This window comes from Brachycentrus maculatus, unplaced genomic scaffold (genome assembly GCF_059751285.1).
Source record: "Brachycentrus maculatus isolate JH-2025_06_01 unplaced genomic scaffold, ASM5975128v1 h1tg000102l, whole genome shotgun sequence".
Classification (NCBI taxonomy): Eukaryota; Metazoa; Arthropoda; class Insecta; order Trichoptera; family Brachycentridae; genus Brachycentrus; species Brachycentrus maculatus.
This window is the reverse complement of record NW_028280856.1, coordinates 1,705,001-1,723,955: the sequence shown is the minus strand read 5'-3', so window position 1 is coordinate 1,723,955 and position 18,955 is coordinate 1,705,001. Positions and strand designations below refer to the sequence as shown.

The following is an 18,955-nucleotide window of genomic DNA, read 5'->3' as shown; positions in this document are numbered from 1 at the left end:
CATTTATTTATGTCCTCATATAAAGTACTTGAACATTTGCATCTATTACCAACTACATTCGCCTCATAAACTTGTTGAACTACTATTTTATTGAAACTAAATTTTTATATTTAAAAAGCTATTATTTATAAACTAGTATGACATACCGTTGTTTTTTTTTATTCACGTGAATAGTGAACAACCTTTAAACATTTATTTGTCATAGTTTATGAAAATGACAATTTTTATAATTATTACGATATCTTCATGTCTTTTTTAAGCTTTTAAAGCTTTTAAAACTCGTTTAAAATCGTATCTATGAATTGGTTTTTAGATTTTATTGTTTTAACAATTTTTATTTTTGTGTATACGTATTTTCATAAATAATTTTTTACAAAAATCATTTACAAAATTTTTATATCTCAAATTATACAAAAATATTCAAATTTCCTTCAAAAGTTAGAAAAACAAATTGATGGCTCAAAAATATAATAAAAACATGATTTATCAAAAAATTAAAACAATTTGTTAGTTTTTATGAAAAAACCAACCTGAAACATATAAAAATAAGTTTACTGAAAATACATTAAAATTAACTGAGATTGTCCAGTTCAGAGTCTACAATTTTCTTCTGAGATATATATTGTACGTGTAATACAGGTTGTATTCTTATTGATAAAAATAGAATGAAACACACAATTGAAGTCAATATTTGCCCTCAAAACAATTCAACAAAAATATCCTTTCATCGAAAAGGTAAGGTTGGCTTGTATTTGCTTTAAGCAAAAGCATAATACCCACCACAGAAATTGTGTTCTTGTTATATAAAAGGCAAATCTGGGGTTCATAAAAACGTATACATGTTATTTGTATTTTCTGAAAATGTGACGTGTTTATGTAATAGATTTCTTTGGAGGCCATATATATAAATATATTGAAATCTGTCAACATGTTGAGGTTCTGGATTTTGTATTGTTGCATTTAGGTTGTTGTATAAGAAAAAAATTCTTGACTTTTGACGTAAAACATATAAATTTTTCACGTTAAATGGTTTGTGATTGATAAAAACAGTAAAATTGTGGCCGAGGGTGGTTCAACCTAGAAAGTTTGGTTCATGCTGTGTTGACTAATAATAATTTTATAAGGATACAAAGTAATGCAATACTTGAACTCACAGGTAAAAATTTTCTCACAGTTTTAGGAACGTTAGTTAAATAAAGTGGATCTTTATAAAATTAAACAACTTTGTTTTAACCGCTTTTTTATTATTAGTACACTAAACCTACCGGTTTCAAGAAGAACCTTGTCATCATCAGGGTTTATCAAATTCTAAAACATTAAAATACTCATAATTAATTTCATTACCTTAATAAAAAACTTTCAAAACACATTCAAAACTTTGTGGTATTAAAATGTGCCACAAAGTATCTGCAAAAAACATTCAAGAAAAGTGGATCTTTCTTCGGCATTTTGTTTAAGTAAATTTTCTTTCAATTTCAAAATAAAACTTTTGTTTGAAGACCACCTTTAAGTTTACTTAGGTGGACACGGCTAGTTTCAATAATCACAGAGGTTTTCGTCAACAAGTAAAAAAACAGTATGTATTTTTGCCTATAAATCTAGAGAACATCAGTAGTTCTCGAATTTATGATATGTAAACATGTAAGTTACGATTACATGTTAATGTGCCAAAAATGGTCTTCTACAAGGTTTTTAATCCATGAATTACATCTCAAATCAGTTATATACCATGAAGTATAATTTCATTTTGCTTTCAGTGGGCTCGATTCCCGCCAATTGTAAAATCAATTCAAGAAAAAAATATTTTCAATTGGTCTGGGCGTTTGTGATCTATTTTTTAAATTTTCTTTCCCTATCCTTTCTATCCTACTTGCAAACAAGCATCTAAAATAGATGCTTTGCGTGCTATTCCTTTAGGAAAAAAATTGTTTTTTGTTAATTTATAAAATAAAATTCTCTTGTGTAACCATTTTTCATGTAAATTTTTAAGAGTTGTGTGTATTCTCCTTAATCTAACTTGCAGTCATATCTCTTTTACTTCCTTATTGAAAATTCATACTTTCCACCCCTAAATATAGCCGGACGTTTTTTTAACGGAATTTAACAAATCATTTTCCTTTCATAGCTTTTTGTTTTGACTTAAACATATTTTTCTGTCATGATTTTATTCTCTCAATATGAATTTCATAATATTTTGAATGAATTTTTCATATCTCTTTTGAAAACTGACAGCTCTCAGTATTTCAATATTCGTTGTATAAGAACAAAGTGAAATCAAAATGAGATACCGATAAACTGCCATTAACATACCTTTTTTCTTTACTGTAAAATGAAAAGTAGAACCATTCATACATATTCCTCCTGTTTCTATATTTTTATTTTTTTTTAATTGATTCGTCAGTCATACTATAGTACCTAAAGTTAATTTTAATTCAAATTTAAAAATATGTGTTAAATATTGTGTAGGTCATATTCTTATTTTATTTAAAATAAAATGAAAATAATAAAAAATATTTTGTGTGTTTTTGGGTTCAAATAAACATATGAAACCTTTTTTTTATAAAATCCATTTATTTATTTATTTATTATGATTCATACATTTACAATATACATTGATAAAAAATTCTAGCATATTTTAAAACAATGTATTTATTTGAAAACATTCGATGTTATCGAGACATAATAATGTTATTTTACAATATTACAAAGAATTTCTTTTTTAAAAAATTCATATTACAATTTCAATCAATTCATTGCTGCTACGTTCAGTGATATTTTAAAACAGGATTCTTGTTTAATTTTTAATTTAAATATTATGTCTATACTTCACTTAATTGGGTAGGAATACAAAAATATATAATGGGTTCTTTATTACATTTTTCCTTGATATCTATTTTCTTATCCATAAATGTAATTCCTTTCTCAATACTTTTCCTAAGTAAGACCTTCCGAAGAAATGAATGCACTTTTTATCCCTGTATTTCTATATACAATTTTTCATTAAACATACATTTAACTTATTTTTATTAGACATTTTCATGTTTGTGTTTTTGTCCAAACCCGTTTTCTATTATTGCAAATAAATATCAATTTATATAGTATTTTTAAGCCATGCCCACAATATCCTCTGGCGTGCTGTCAATGTCAATAAATGATTTTTCTTTTATATAGTACATATTTAAGACTACAAATTTCTTAAGGTACTACAAAATTCAAAGTATTAGAACATTTTGATCCATTTAAGTATATTGAATGTAACACTCTCCTACCTTGCTGCTTAAAGTATTATTTTTATCAACAGTATGGTTTTATAATTCTTATTAATACAATGTTTATTATTATAAGATTTTTTTTATATAAAAAATAACTCTCGAGCACTTAGGAGGACTACATTTTAATTTGTATAATTGACAGAATTTTGGAATAATGTTTCATGACTGGCAAAGAAATAAATGTTACAAAAAACACATCACTCATATTCGGTTCTTTGTTGAAATTAAAGCATCTTAAATTGTTATTTCGCATGAAATAATAGTAAAAAATAACAGTCAAATAAATACCAATTAAAATTAACGCTTTGAACCCTTTAAGCAAATAAAATAAGTTGATTAAAAAAATGCTAATATTCCATAAAAAATAAAGTATTGTATAAAATTCCTTTCATTTCCTTTTTATCGACGATAGTCCATAGCTTGTAAAAGTCGAAAAAAAATGGCGACTTTAGTCAATTAAAGAAATATATGCACACATATTGTGTTATAAATATACAATATTACAATCATAAAAAAATATATATACAAAGCGACGTTTACATATTAACAAAAAGTACTGCGAAAATTAGAAAATAATAGAGTTTTTACAAATTCCTGCTTTTTGTCCTAGGACTATTCGGTAATCATAACGAATTGGGTTGCATTATATACTTATAGGTTTGTAGGCAATTTTTAGTATACGAGTATATAGGGATAGTACTTTAGTATAAAAAATGATTTTAAATGTATGTCTCCCCGCAAAACTGAAACTGACATACCTACAAACTCTAGGTTTCTCTAGACTTTAAAATTTCTGGTGATATTTTTGTTTGTGGCAAGTTAATTTTATTAACAAAAACTTTATACAAACATTATTCAGTGGTTTGAACTACAGCTGATAACTAGCGGTGTTTACATAAATAAACTCGAAAGTGGTTTTGTACAAGTGAAATAGAAGCAGTACGAATTTTGTGACGTCTACAAAGACAGAAACAAAAGAAGGATGAGGATAATTGTGTCACCTACTTTAAAAATCCGCCAGATCCAATTTAATAAGATATTAAAATAAATACTCTATCGGAATGCCAATTGTAGGTTTTATTGTTTAAAATATTTATGTTCTTGATAACCCTGCTAAAAATACTTAAAAACAGCGTTGTATTTCGAATTCCGTTATATTCATGAAACTTGCCTTCTGACCCATATCGGCCAATCAGAGAGCGGAGGTAGGTCGAAAATTAAGGTTTAATTAAATCGGTTTGTGTCTCATGTGTTTTTTAAATACAAAAAAAAATGTGAAAATTCCCTATTTCATAATATTTTATCTAATGATAGACAAATCTTTGAAACATAAATGTTACTCAGAGAATTTCGCATTTTTTGTAAAATTGACTTACATGGATCTGGCAGATTTTGAAAGCAGGCGACACAATTATTAAAAAAAAATGGTAAGAAATGCAGTGATGCAAATAAAAATACGAGTACATAAACAATTATACTATTAAAAAATACATTTATACTCAAAAAAATTTACGTCCACACAGAACATACTCATAAATTTCATATAACCTTATTTTAACCGTCAAAAATTCATGGATTTTTATGTAAATATTTTACAAAACCAAACATTGCTTTTTTATAAATAAATTGTGTAAATTTCTGTTCTTTGGCAATTACAATATGTTTTATGGTACATATTTTTTTTGTTTTATATACCCTAAAAATATTCACATAAATATACTCAGTTTGATTTATTTAAAAAATCTACTTAATATATATTAAACTTTAAAAATTTTCTTCAATTGTCCATTATCTTCCTGATACTTAAATACTACACTGGTAAATATTTCTATTCACTCAACAATCTGTAAGTTTCCACGACAAATACATATTTAATTCATTGACTACGTAGCTGAAAAGAAAATCCTTTCCAATTTGTTTGTATGAATATGATATCGGGGGAAAATTTATCCTAGAATATACCATACAATACTGCATATGAAAAACAGCGTATCGAATTGACTAATATGAAATATTATATTCACAGGTTATAGATAGTTGAAGATCTATGCTCACTGTCTAAAAGCACTCTTTGTCATAGCTAAAACGACTATGTTTTGTTCGTATGAGTTGTCACTAGTTTATATAATGTTTTATTCATACATGGAGTCTCAGCACTCTGTTCCAACCTTCCCGTCTTCTAACTGTCAGTAAACATTAGGTCTTTTTGTAGACCTAAAGTCAAGATCGGCGCGTTCCCTCTTCAAGCGCCGGCAAAAATATTTCTATCTGGCCAAGATAGTCATCTCCGTATCAGCAACAGTCAAATGCATTCCGTTTTCGGTAATGTCTTGCAGGTCGCTGCATTTTCTGTTCCCCATCACGGATAATTTGACACCTTTTGTCGATTCTGGAAGCTGTTTTTTTCTCGGAGATCTCATGGATCTTCCGACCCTCACGATTTTGCCGCAAGCTAAAATTTCTTTGAACTCTTTCTTGAAATTGTCGTTTAGCCAGCCGTAGAGAAGGGGGTTGGAGCAGGCGCTCGACATTCCCATCATGTGACAAACGGCGTACATGATGAGCATGCTTTGATGGTCCAGCAGAGGTTCGTCGTAGAGATCAGCGAATAGATTGAAGAGATTCAGAGGTAACCAGCTGATGCAGTAGATAACTGCAATGGAAATGAGTAAAGAGTTGGTTTTTTGCATCCTGCGTCCTCTTTCCCTTTCTTTTTTAACTTCTCCGGTCAAATTTGTGGAGACATATCTATATTTTAGCTTGAAATAGATCCTCATATACGCAGCAGACACAACGATGATGGGTAGAAGATACTGTACTACGAGACTAAAGGCAGAGTAGTAGGCCCTGCCGTGTTCAATCGGCCACTCTTCCATGCAAAAACTGACGCTGTCTATACCGAAAAGATTGATGGTGTGGGTTTTCAGTGTTCTGTAGATGAACATCGGAGATGCCAAGATTACAGAGAGTACCCAGATGAGCGTCAGTATGACAATCGCACCCATGACTTGAAGATTTTCTCGAGTGGGATAAACGATCACCTGTGAAAAAAGAAAAAGAAAAATTAGCACAAATTTTGCAAACTTACAGTTAAATATCCCAAACATATAGTTATAAAATTTTATTGCATTTAAATTGCAAACATCTACATATCTCCTATTCTGCGTATGTTGTCTCACATCAAACCTTTATATTGCATTAATTTTTGAAAAATGTACAAATTTGCACTGTCGCTAGATTTCCATCGTATTTTTAGTTAGAATCTTAAAAAATGGTACTACTCTCAGTTAAGAATTTGTGAAAAATATATATATATATATAATATATATATATATATATATATATATATATATATATATATATATATATATATATATATATATATATATATAAATATATATATATATATATATATATATATATATATATATATATATATATATATATATATATATATATATATATATATATATATATATATATATATATATATATATATATATATATATATATATATATATATATATATATATATATATATATATATATATATATATATATATATATATATATATATATATATATATATATATATATATATATATATATATATATATATATATATATATATATATATATATATATATATATATATATATATATATATATATATATATATATATATATATATATATATGTATATATATATATATATATATATATATATATATATATATATATATATATAGGTTTTACCAATTCAACATAGGTAATATTTATAAGGCATTCGTTTAAATATATATTTATAATGAAAGAACACCTGAAATAGCATTTCAAGTTTATGTATGGTCCTTCTTTTTTACAACTTTATACTTGTCATTTTTCATATATATTTTTCTCATATCAGAGGTTGGATTATTCACCTTATGGATGATATATCAATGTATATTAAAGATGTCGCAACTAAAATTAAATTTTCGTTATCGATGTTGTTAGCGAAATTCTAAATATTTTAATATTTTATATTTGATGTATACTTGATAAATACCACTGTTTAATTATTACAACACGCGTTGTTATCAAACGCCGCATATGTTGAAACACGTGTCGCATTAAATTAAAATTAATATAGGTATATCCAAAGTAAATTTTTCAAACGAAAAATAGTAGATATAACTACGAAGTAACTGCCAAATCAATCCATCTCAATGTTTTTTTGTTGTATTAAGACGTTTATTTATTAAATACAAATAAACAGCTTTCTATCCCTTACGCAGCACTTCATTTTCAGAATAGCTTTTTTACATTTCATAAGCGAGAATACTTTTATTTCTTTTTTCATAAAATGTAAATATAAGGTACAAGATATCAGATTCATGGAGTTGCTCAGATTCAAGGACAGTTTTACATAATGTAGAAAAGTAAACACGCAAATCCTTCAATCCCCATGACATCTGGAAAATACGGCCAAGTTTATTCAAGTCAAGTATTGTCGAGATACAAAGCTGAATATCTTTATAAAATACAGAGAAGAGGTCGGCGGAAAGCAGGAGATTTAACCCTTTGTTGGTCACGATCATTATGATATGCCTTGTGTCTGACAGTCACGTTTTGATGAATTCATTTTCGGATTATTACGTAGCGTTATCATTGTTCATTTTGATGACGTCTCGGCAACCATTACAGAGTCCATATTCGAGAATTTTTCCGTCATTCTTATTTTTCATATTGAAATTTATATTCATCTTCAATAAAATCTAAAAACCACTAAGAATAAGTGATTTAATAGCTGTTGAAACGTCTTTTAAAATGTGGATGCTAAAAAAGTAAGATAAAATTAGATTTTGGAAATCTCAAATAACTAGCCGGGCAAATTTCGTTAAAATCAATGATTTGGAAATTTGTTTATTCTAAAATTTACTGTTTTTTGGTTTAACTAACTAACTTACCGTCACACCACTTCCCCGCATGGTAAGCAGATAGAAAAGAAAGCTACAACAATCTTCTTCTAAACCACACAAATCTTTCTTTGAAAACAATCTTCTCTTCCCCAATCATGCCTCTCTTTAAACAATCCTTTTAAATATGTAGTTTAATGATAAAATTAATCAATACTATTAAATTTATCCTATATTACTACCCCTGTAGTGAAGGGGCAAATAGTATTAATTTGAAATATTAGTATTAATTTTCATTCATTCGATACCTTACTGACTTTCAAATAGTCTATTCCGATATTCTATATCTTGATTGTGCAACCTAAAACACAAACTATTATTTATTTTGTTATGATCAAGATATTTTCTTTACCAAAACTATACGCGTATCGTTTTCGAAAAACGTAAACCATTCATTTACGGGAAAAATATATGTTTAAATGTGGCTTGTTATTCTAGGAATCTTTAGTAAAAATGTATTAAGCATATATATTTTGTATTTGTTAGATACAACTCGACTAGTCGAGGGTTAAAATACGCATTTTACGAAAGGTTTCATTAATCTTGTGACGTATATAGCTACAAGTTGTTAACTTTGTCCATTACATGTTGTGTAACTTAGTTGAAAAAAAGAAAAACATCAATTTAATGGAGTTTACAACTTTAGGGGAAAAAGTTTTTTGGTACAACTCGTGCAATGTTCGACGCCTGTTATTTGATGGCAGTCAAACAACAAAACACCAAAGCTTCGCGCTTGCCATCAAAGGCGTAAATACTCGTAGTTTTAGGGAAAAACATCGGAATTTTTAAAGGAAAAAAGATACATAGTTTTTCAATTCATCTGACACGTGTAAAAAGTAATTAAAAATGTATTTTAAAATACAGAGTTAGGAGAGACAGGATTTCAAAAGAAAATTTAATGCATTGAAATCCATTTTTTATTTATTTTGCACTATCTTTGTGGAATAATATGATGATTTAAATATTAAAAAAATTAAACACTTATATAATTTATTGATTTGGCATTTACTTTGTGGAATGACATTTAGAATATTTGAAAAAATCATTTACCCTTGTAATACGACTTGTTGAGTTTTTTTTTTTGCATTCCACATTAATAGTTTCAAAAACTGTCATTAGTTTTTATCGAAAGGTCTAATTTTTAAATCATATTCTCAATTTTTTTACAGCAAGTAAAAATTTGTGACAATATATTATTCAATTCGTGTTTAATATTTGAGATTTACTTGTATTCTATAGCTTAAGAATTATTATTTTAACAATATAAGTGTTTAAAGTGTATTACATAAAGTGAACGATGATTAAGAGGTGAGTGTTAATTTCTAAGTGACAAATCTGTCTTAGTACAAAAATGGGAATAATGGCTTCGTATTTCCATATTTAATAAAAGCTGTTTTGCCTTACGAAAAAGTCATTTGTTACAATATTTTCATGAAGGCAAAGATAATCCGTAAAAATGAAGACAAGTCAGTTACATTGATGGAACGCTTTTTATCTCATTTTACCACCTTACTGACTTGACGTGATTGAGGACCTTTATCTCATTTGACGCACATCCGGAATGGGAATACGGAAGTAGGCATTATGGATTATAAATATGGACCACTTTAAAAAATATATTTTATCACGATGAAAAATATAGATTTACAACATTTTGAGTGTGTCCAAATACTTGCTCAGAACATCTGGATGATCTCCAATTAAAGGAGTTATTTTCGTATTATTTTTTGACATCTCATCAAAGATGAAAATATTCCTCTTCATCTTTGGACCACTTTAAAAAAAATTGTCACGATGAAAAATACAGATTTACAACATTTTACTGAGTCCAAATACTTGTTCACAAAATCTGGATTATCTCCAATTACAGAAGTTATTTTCATATATTTTTTTAATAAAAGAGTTTCTGCTCAATAAAAAGCTTCTATGTTTCAAAATTGGTCATATACACATAGAACTTCTTCGAATTTGAGTAGTGTGGTTGTCAATAATGGGTAAAATTGGTGAATGTTACAGGTGTGTTAAGTGACCACTTAAACCAACCTATGACGGTCGTCAGCCCCGTAAATATATATTCTTCTTAATCTTTGATGACATATTAAAAAAATGTTCTATGCAAATATATTTGAAAATAATTAATGTTTGAAAGTACATAGTTGAGGAAGCAATAAAATTTTCATATATTTTAACAAAAAAATTACAAGGAAATGTATCGTTTTTAATTTCGTCTTTCATATAAACCAATAACGCACATTATAAGCATAAAATACGTTGTCTGGTACTAGTATTATTAATTAAGTCTTATTTTATTTTTTTATGTCCAAATATATTTTTATTACAACATTTTGAGTGTGTCCAAATACTTGTTCACAAAATCTGGATTATCTCCAATTACAGGAGTTATTTTCATATTATTTTTTGACATCTCATCATAGATGAAGAAGAATATGGAAGTCTGGGCATTTACGGGGCTTACAACCATCATAGGCTGGTTTAAGTGATCACTTTACACACGTATAACATTCAATAATTATAATTATAATAATTATAAGCTTAATAATAAAAATGAAAATGGTATTTCCTGGCGTTTTTCATGTGTGTGATTATAATCCAAGATTCGGATCTCACATACTAATATAAGAGTTTCTGCTTAGTAAAAAGCTTCTTTACATCTCACCAATAGATGTCTCTAGTGAAGTTCTAGTGATTCATGAACAAGGTTTCTAAATTGGTTCATATATATACATAGAACTTCCAAGAATTTGAGTAGTGTGGTTGTCAATAATGGGTAGAATTGGTGAATGTTACACGTGTGTAAAGTGATCACTCAAACCAGCCTATGACGGTCGTAAGCCCCGTAAATGCCCAGACTTCCATATTCTTCTTCATCTATGATGAGATGTCAAAAAATAATATATTTTTATTCATCCAAATACTTCTGAAGACTGAAAAACTATTATTTGATATGAAAACATAAAAGAGATGTATTTTATAAAGTCATTAATTTTACTCTTAAAAACAAGAGAAACTCACAACATAATACAACATTAAAAATTGAACATTTGAAATTTAGCTTTACGAAAACTTCTAAGAATCACTCGATATAAAGAATCTCCACTCTTTCTAGGAATAGATTTTTTTTCAGTTAAAACATCAAAGGTTGAATTCTTTGAAGGGACATTTAACCAACCTAAGTTGATTTGAAAATTTCAGCTACAAAAACACCGTATTCTCCCTTTTGTGAAATTCTAAAACAGAGGTTTCTTCTTTTTTTCGTTCACTACAAGTTTTTCAGTTCATTTCTTTTGAACTTCGAACTACACATATTTTCTCAAGTGAAACCATTTGTTTCTACTTTAAAGAAATCCAAGTTGTAATATTTATTTTATATATATTTAAATTATAGTTAGTAATTACCATATTTTCTCAAGTGAAACCATTTGTTTCTACTTTAAAGAAATCCAAGTTGTAATATTTATTTTATATTTATTTAAATAATAGTTAGTAATTACCATATTTTCTCAAGTGAAACCATTTGTTTCTACTTTAAAGAAATCCAAGTTATAATATTTATTTTATATATATTTAAATTATAGTTAGTAATTACCATTTTATGTTTGGATCTACCGTGACACGTGTTTCAATCAAATAAGTATCATTTTGAAACGATTTTTTGAATATTATTTTTTGACATCTCATCAAAAATGAAGAAGAATATAGAAGTCTGGGCATTTACGGGGCTGACGACCGTCATAGGCTGGTTTAAATGTCCACTTTACACACGTGTAACATTCATCAATTCTACCCATTATTAACAACCACACTACTCAAATTCTCGGAAGTTCTATAAATATGAACCAATTTTGAAACATTATTCTTGAATCACTAGAACTTCACTAGAGACATCTATTGGTGAGATGAAAATAAGCTTTTTATTGATCAGAAACTCTCTTAAGTATTTAGGCACACTCAAAATGTTTTAAAAAATATTTTTTAAGGTAGGTTTTTCATAAATAATGTTTTGGTATGTGAAAAGTTATAAACCTTTTTATTTTGAAAGCACAAAAATTAATAAAACTATTTATTATAATAAAAGATAAACAGAATTACATAAACCAAATCCTCGTCACTATTTTTCATATTTCTACTGATGAAAATAAATAAAATAGCATCTACCCTCTCCTCACCCTTCAATGTTCTAAGGGTACAATACTAGATAAACAAAACGTTTTGGGGATCTAAGACCACGTGATAAAGAAAATCACATGATTTGCGAAGAATTTAGAAACACTCAAAATGTTGAGAATATCACAAGGGATAATACAAAATTCAATTAACGTTATAGAATAGACCTTTACATCCGGATAAGAATGTTAATAAAAATAAATATATGCAAATTAATATAAAATACGTTTACAAAAAGGGATGATTTTTTTCAGCAGAAAATTTATCTTCATGTAGGGAAAAAACACATTTATTTTACAGTCTGAATTTAGAAATGGTTGAAACATTATATATGGTAAGTTGCACGTAAAGAAAACGTAAATAAAATATTTATGAATTTTTTCCCAGTAACATACTTGTACTTTGCGTCAAAATCATCTTCAAAAAAAAATATCAAGTCAATACATTTTTGAATGAAGATATTTTTTTTCTTTTCATTTTCATTCAATAATTTTCATGAACAAAAATAAATTCTTTGATAATAAATGAGTAATAAAAGTCTTGGACAAAAATAAAAATTATTTTTAAAAGATTTATCATAATTTCAGTCCGCTTCCATAGTTTACCATGCTGGAGGTTTCAGGTTCGATTCCCAAGAGGGTCGAAATGAAGATTTTTGATTTTTTTGTCAAATATTTATTTGACCCTGGACTGGTACCTGGAATGGAAGGCTGATCACCTTTCTTTCGTGTATTTAACGATAAAATAACACTGTTTCTTAAGGATGCAGTGCCTTAAACACCATTGGGTGTAGAAAAGGGTTAAAATAAGATTTTCATAATTTTAAACATTAATTTTAAAATTTAACAGAATTTCTTCAATTTTTTTAGTATCGTTTAGTTTCATCGAACAAGCACAATTGCTACGTGAGACCATATAGCGTTCGAGGGGTAATATGTAACACGATACAGTTGGTTATGTGAAGCGAGGTTTGTTGTGTGGTCAGGTAATGGGAATTCGTTATGCGAGTCTTTCGTTATGCGAAAAATCACTGTAACTGATACACAGTACGAGGTTTCACCTGTACCGACATCAGGTACACCAAGATTCAACATCCTGTAAATCTCTTAGTCCTGAAGTCAAGCGTTTAATAAACCATATTCCTTTATTAATTTGGCATTCCCTTTGTGGAATAACATCAACGGATGGCTGAAAGTGGAGGGCTAATCATCTTTCCTTCATGTGTTTACAATCAAGATAACACTGCGTTTTACGCACTACTGGGGTTTAAAGAAAACTAGTTTCGAGAATAACAAATGAAGGCACTCATCAACAAGTAAAAAAATGTCGTTTTTTCAACAACAAAAATATAAGATCAAAATCTGCTCCATCTGTAATTCTCAAAACTGGTAATTTTTACATTATTTCACCCAAAAAACTGGTTTTATACGATTGGTTTATTTTAAATTTGAATACCATATGGTATAAATCCTCGAGAGCCACAAGAATTAAAAGTATAAATATTAAACCACTCTCGTTTTATAAAATATTACACATTCTTGTTGATGAAGTAGTTCAAATAAGTTAGGTACCTAGCATAATGTTTTAAAGCTGTGGAATTTGCCTTAAAGTGCCCAAGTTGCTTTTAATATTAAGTAATGTTGAAATTTCAACGATTTACATCATTTTAAATAATTGTTAAACCATTTAGAAACATAATCTTAAGACTCCAGAAACATTACTCATATTTTCATAATTTAGTTTACATTTATCATCTCTCAAGTGCTTTCGTAAGGCATTAGATTCACATACGTGTCAAAACTTAGACTATAATATCTCAAATTATAAATCCCTTTACGCGCCACAAATTTATCCCTCAATTTTTGTTTAAAATAAAAAATCTCCATATTTTGAGTGTACCTTCTCAAATAGTTGTTCACAAATCTGGGTTTCCTCCACTCGGGAGTTATTTTTACATTTTTAAACATCTCTACTTCGATAAAGAAGAAAATGGAAGTCTGGGCAAGCTTTCATGCGGGGCTCAAGTATTTATTTCAATTTAATGCAAGATTTGGACCTTGCATACAAATAAAAGATTCTCTGCTTACAAAAAAGCTTTTTATAGAACGTTCTGATAGCAGAACGTTGCTCTGTCCACTCAGGAGTTATGTTTCTTTTTTCTTTTCGAAGTTTGAATATTCACAGGGCCTATGACCTGTCATAGACTGGTTAAGTGATCACTTTACACGCGTGCAGCCTCACCATTCTACCCATGATTGACAACCACACTATTCAAATTTATCTCATGCCGCAGTTCACAACAGCTGTAGGATAAGGCAGAAAGTATAAAACGCCCCGCCAATCTGTGGACATAACAATTCAGTAATAATAAAATATTTATTGTGATTTTAAAACAAAGTAGCATTTTAATAATAATTTGTCCGCCTCCGTAGTGTAATGGTCAGCACGCTCTGCTACCGTTCTGTAGGTCCCGGGTTCGATTCCCAAGGGGGGTAAAATAAATAAAAGTGATTTTTTCACTATTATATTTATTCAATATTACCCTGGACTGGTACCTGAAGCGGAGGGCTGATCACCTTTCCTTCATGCGTAAACGATCAAGATAGCACTGCGTTTATATGACGCAGTGCCCTATGCACCATTGGGGTGCGGATAAGGGTTTTATTATTATTATATTTACTTGATCATCGCCATGAAAGGGTTAAATAATGTCCTCTTGAATTGAGAGCGAAGTTGTTAACATAATGATACCACACTTTGTTAAACACACTTAACCTTTAAGTTATGTTTCCTTTGGACATGCGGTATTGTTCCTAGAACTTTTAATATCATCATTTGCATATAGACCTCACAACTCTAAACTTGTATTTTATGAGACATCGAACTTTAAAGCGGATACCATTATTTTTCAAGTTTATTATACCGACGTGCCCTACGTAAAGTACCCTAACTACGTTTTTGTCAATTTTGAGATATTTAGTGTATGTTATCAACTGACCGTTATCTACAAATGTAAACAAATAAAAAATATATAAAATAAACTACGCCTAATTTTTAGGCGTTTAAGACACTATCTACATCGAATTTTCGAAATGAACTGAACTCCTAAAACGCTAACTACTTATTTTTGACAAGGCATAAAGTTTTAAAACGATTTAATACATTATTTTGTATGTTTTTGAATGTTTAACACTAGTTTAGAATTTCAGATAAAAACGTTAATTAATAAAAAAAATATGCTTAAAAAATCTTCAAAGCTCTGTCCTGTAAAGTAACACATTTGCAAACAGAGTACTTTACGTAGGGGCCGTCGACACCTGACTCAACTGAAGCAAAATATCAATCTTTTTTTTAATAGCCCAGCCCAGCCCATTATTTAGCATCCATATTATTTATCCACCTCCGTAGTGTAATGGTCAGTACGCTAGGCTACCGTACTGGAGGTCCCGGGTTCGATTCTCAAGGGGGGCTCACTTTCACTATAATATTTATTCAATATAACCCTGGACTGGTACCTGAAGCAGAGGGCTGATCACCTTTCCGTCGTGTATTGAAAATAAAAAAAACTGCGTTTACATGATGCAGTGCCCATGCACCATCGGGTGCTGATAAGGGCTTAAAAAATATTGATCCAGCGTTTACTTTGTGAAATGACATGTTAATTATTTTAAGAATAACACCTGTATAAAACAATTTTTTGGTTTTATTTTATTACATACAAAGGTCAAGTTATGAAAAATTTAGAAAATTTATAAATACGCAAAAATATTAGACTTTATGAAACATTTATTAATAATATGCTTTTCCAAAATACATCAACATTATTGTCCATGTTCCCATTGAATGAAGTCCCACCCTTTACCCCTAATTATTACCCCACCCACCTACCTCTTCATACACCTGATTTTTTTTGCTCGTTAGTTTTTGTATTACCCGTTGATTAAAACATCTGTAGTTTTTTAAACTAGTTATGCGTAATGAAATAAAACTCAATAAGTGGTACTATACAAGTGTTCAATTTTTTTAATAATTGAATATCCATATTGCGATAGTTTTTTAACGATATATTTATGCACTTTTGTTAGGTTCCTTTTGTATAATTGTCGTAATCTGATAAGTATAGAATTTTTGGATGGCAATCATCTCTCAACTTAAAATTTGTTAAATTTAAAGATTTCTCTAATTTGATTTTTTTTTAATATTGAGTTCGTGGTTAGGTAAGATTAATTTGGAATTTTTATTCAATTTTAGATACTTTTATTTTGACCTGTCCATATTTGTTTCTTACCAGAAATCTAATTATTCACGCTACGAATGAAAAATCAATATTTTATCTTTAGGGTAAATAAATAAAAAATATTTTTAATTCATTTGTCAATTGAATTAAGCTACGTACTTTTACTCGTGCATTTGTAATTTTTTAATTTGTATTCTTACGTAGTTTTTCATTTCCTTACATCAAAATACAAAATATTATTTTAAAATAATACAAGAATAAATTTATTATGATGAATCCGGACGTTTTTTAGCTGGAAAATTCCGGAATTATAAGCTTCTTATTCTGAAAATATCAAGATAGGAAGGAAATTTCTCATATCCGGACTTAATCATTTAAATCAACGTTCTAGGTACGTAATTTATTTTTTTAAGAGATTTATGAAAATAATAATATCAAAAAATAATAAGTTTTCTTAAAAATATATTTACTATGGATGAGTATATTTAATAAATATTTTCGATAAAAAAATACAATAAGAGACAAATGTCATACATAAATAAACAAGTTATTTAATTTTTGTTCTTTGAAGTATTTTGAATCTGTCTTTTTTATACAAAATTTATTGTTCAGAAGTTTTTAAAAGACAACTTCAAATAAATGATTTCCATTAAACTTCAAACCAAAAAAAAACATTTTTCCGAAGAAATATTATCGAATGTTTTTCGCAGATAGTTGTGGCACATTTTATTAAACATAAAATAAAACAACTTTGTTTTTAACCACTTTTTAATTGGAAAATTTATCCTCCAACCGGTTTTGACAAGAACCTTGTCATCATCAGGGTTAAACAACTAAAGTGGTAAAAAAAGTATTTTTCTTTTACAATTTTAGAAGAAAAATTATTTATGTCTATTTGACTAAGCATTTTGTCGCACATACTCATATCATCATATCAATAATTTAAAAAGGTGGTATGATTCTCAAGACAAAGAAAATTACTCTTAAGTGATTGTCGACGTCAGGGAAACCTTACATGATACGCACAGAAGAAGAAGAAGGTAATATGATTATTTGGTAGAATGATTACATTAAAATGTTTATCAAATGCTTTTGAAAAGTCGGTAAAGATGGATCTACTTGATGTTAATTTTCTAGTGAATTTGATATATATTATAATCTGATAAACAGTGTTTATAATGTCTTAATAATACAAAACGCGTCACATATCATATGTGTAAATAAAAGTAGAATTCAATCCAATAACCGTGTTTTTTTTTAAATATACTAACCAACAATTCAATACGGAACTCTACCAACTGTCTGCAGTTACAATGCATCTGATATATATTTCTGATAGATCAAATTATTTGGATAGTGTTGAACTTCCACCTGTTGTTCCGAATATGCGGTTTTGTCTGCTAAACTAAGAAAATTCGCAATCGAGAATTTCCAGATTTCTTTCTAGTACATAACGGTCGTTGAATTGTTTTATATTATTATAGTGATGATTACTCTGATGATTTTTACTAGTGTATTCTTAATTGATATTTTACATATGTTTATTAATATTGATAAAGGCATAAGCTGTTAATAAAATAAGATAAAATATTTGAATGACGTAGTACCTGATATCTATCCAGAGCTATAGCAGTGATGGAAATGGTAGACACGAAGATGGAAGTCGCCTGAAGAGTTCCTATGAGTTTGCAGATCAATGCTTGCTTCCCTAAGGGCCAGTGCTTGCTCAGGATCTCCATGAGGGTCAGAGGAGTGGTCACCAGGCAGAGAAGAAGATCAGAAACAGCGAGATTCACTATGAACATGTTCCTAGCTGTTCTCATTGCTTGCTTCCGGGCCACCTGTTGAAATGAAATTAAAAATGTTTAGCAAATTGTCTAATCTAAGATTTTGTAGAGAAAAACAGGATATTTTTTTGATATTTCAACATACATGAAGAAGTAAATAGAATTTTGGGCATTTACGGGGCTTATGACCGTCATAGGCTGGTTCAACATTCACCTTTTATACCCATGATTGACAACCACACTACTCAAATTTTTTGAAGTTCTATGTAAATGATCAAATTCTGAAACATTGTTTGTTTATCTGCATTTATTGGTGAGACGAAAAAACTTTTTTTTACTGAGCAAAATATCTATTTTTAATGTTAGAAAATAATATGATAAATAACTCCTATAATTTAAGATAATCCAGATTTGTGAATAAGTGTTTGAACACACTCAAAATTTTGTTAAAAGTCAGTATAAGCTTGAAGGGTTTAAAGTGGTTTGTACAATTATGAAAGGTAAAATGTTTTTACA

The 18,955-nt window shown here is 28.6% G+C and overlaps 1 protein-coding gene across 1 annotated transcript in view; it reads right to left on the bottom strand.

Annotated features, from left to right (window-relative positions):
* Positions 1–5,213: 5,213 nt before the first annotated feature.
* The window catches only part of NPFR (Neuropeptide F receptor), a 111,775-nt gene continuing 98,033 nt past the window's right edge, over positions 5,214–18,955 (bottom strand). Inside the window, exons 3-4 of the mRNA XM_088258698.1 lie at positions 18,260–18,493; positions 5,214–6,313 (exon numbers count right to left, since the gene is read on the bottom strand). Of these exons, the coding sequence (XP_088114824.1) occupies positions 5,537–6,313; positions 18,260–18,493 (1,011 nt within the window). The 3' untranslated portion in view covers positions 5,214–5,536. The remainder of the gene's footprint in view (positions 6,314–18,259; positions 18,494–18,955) is intronic.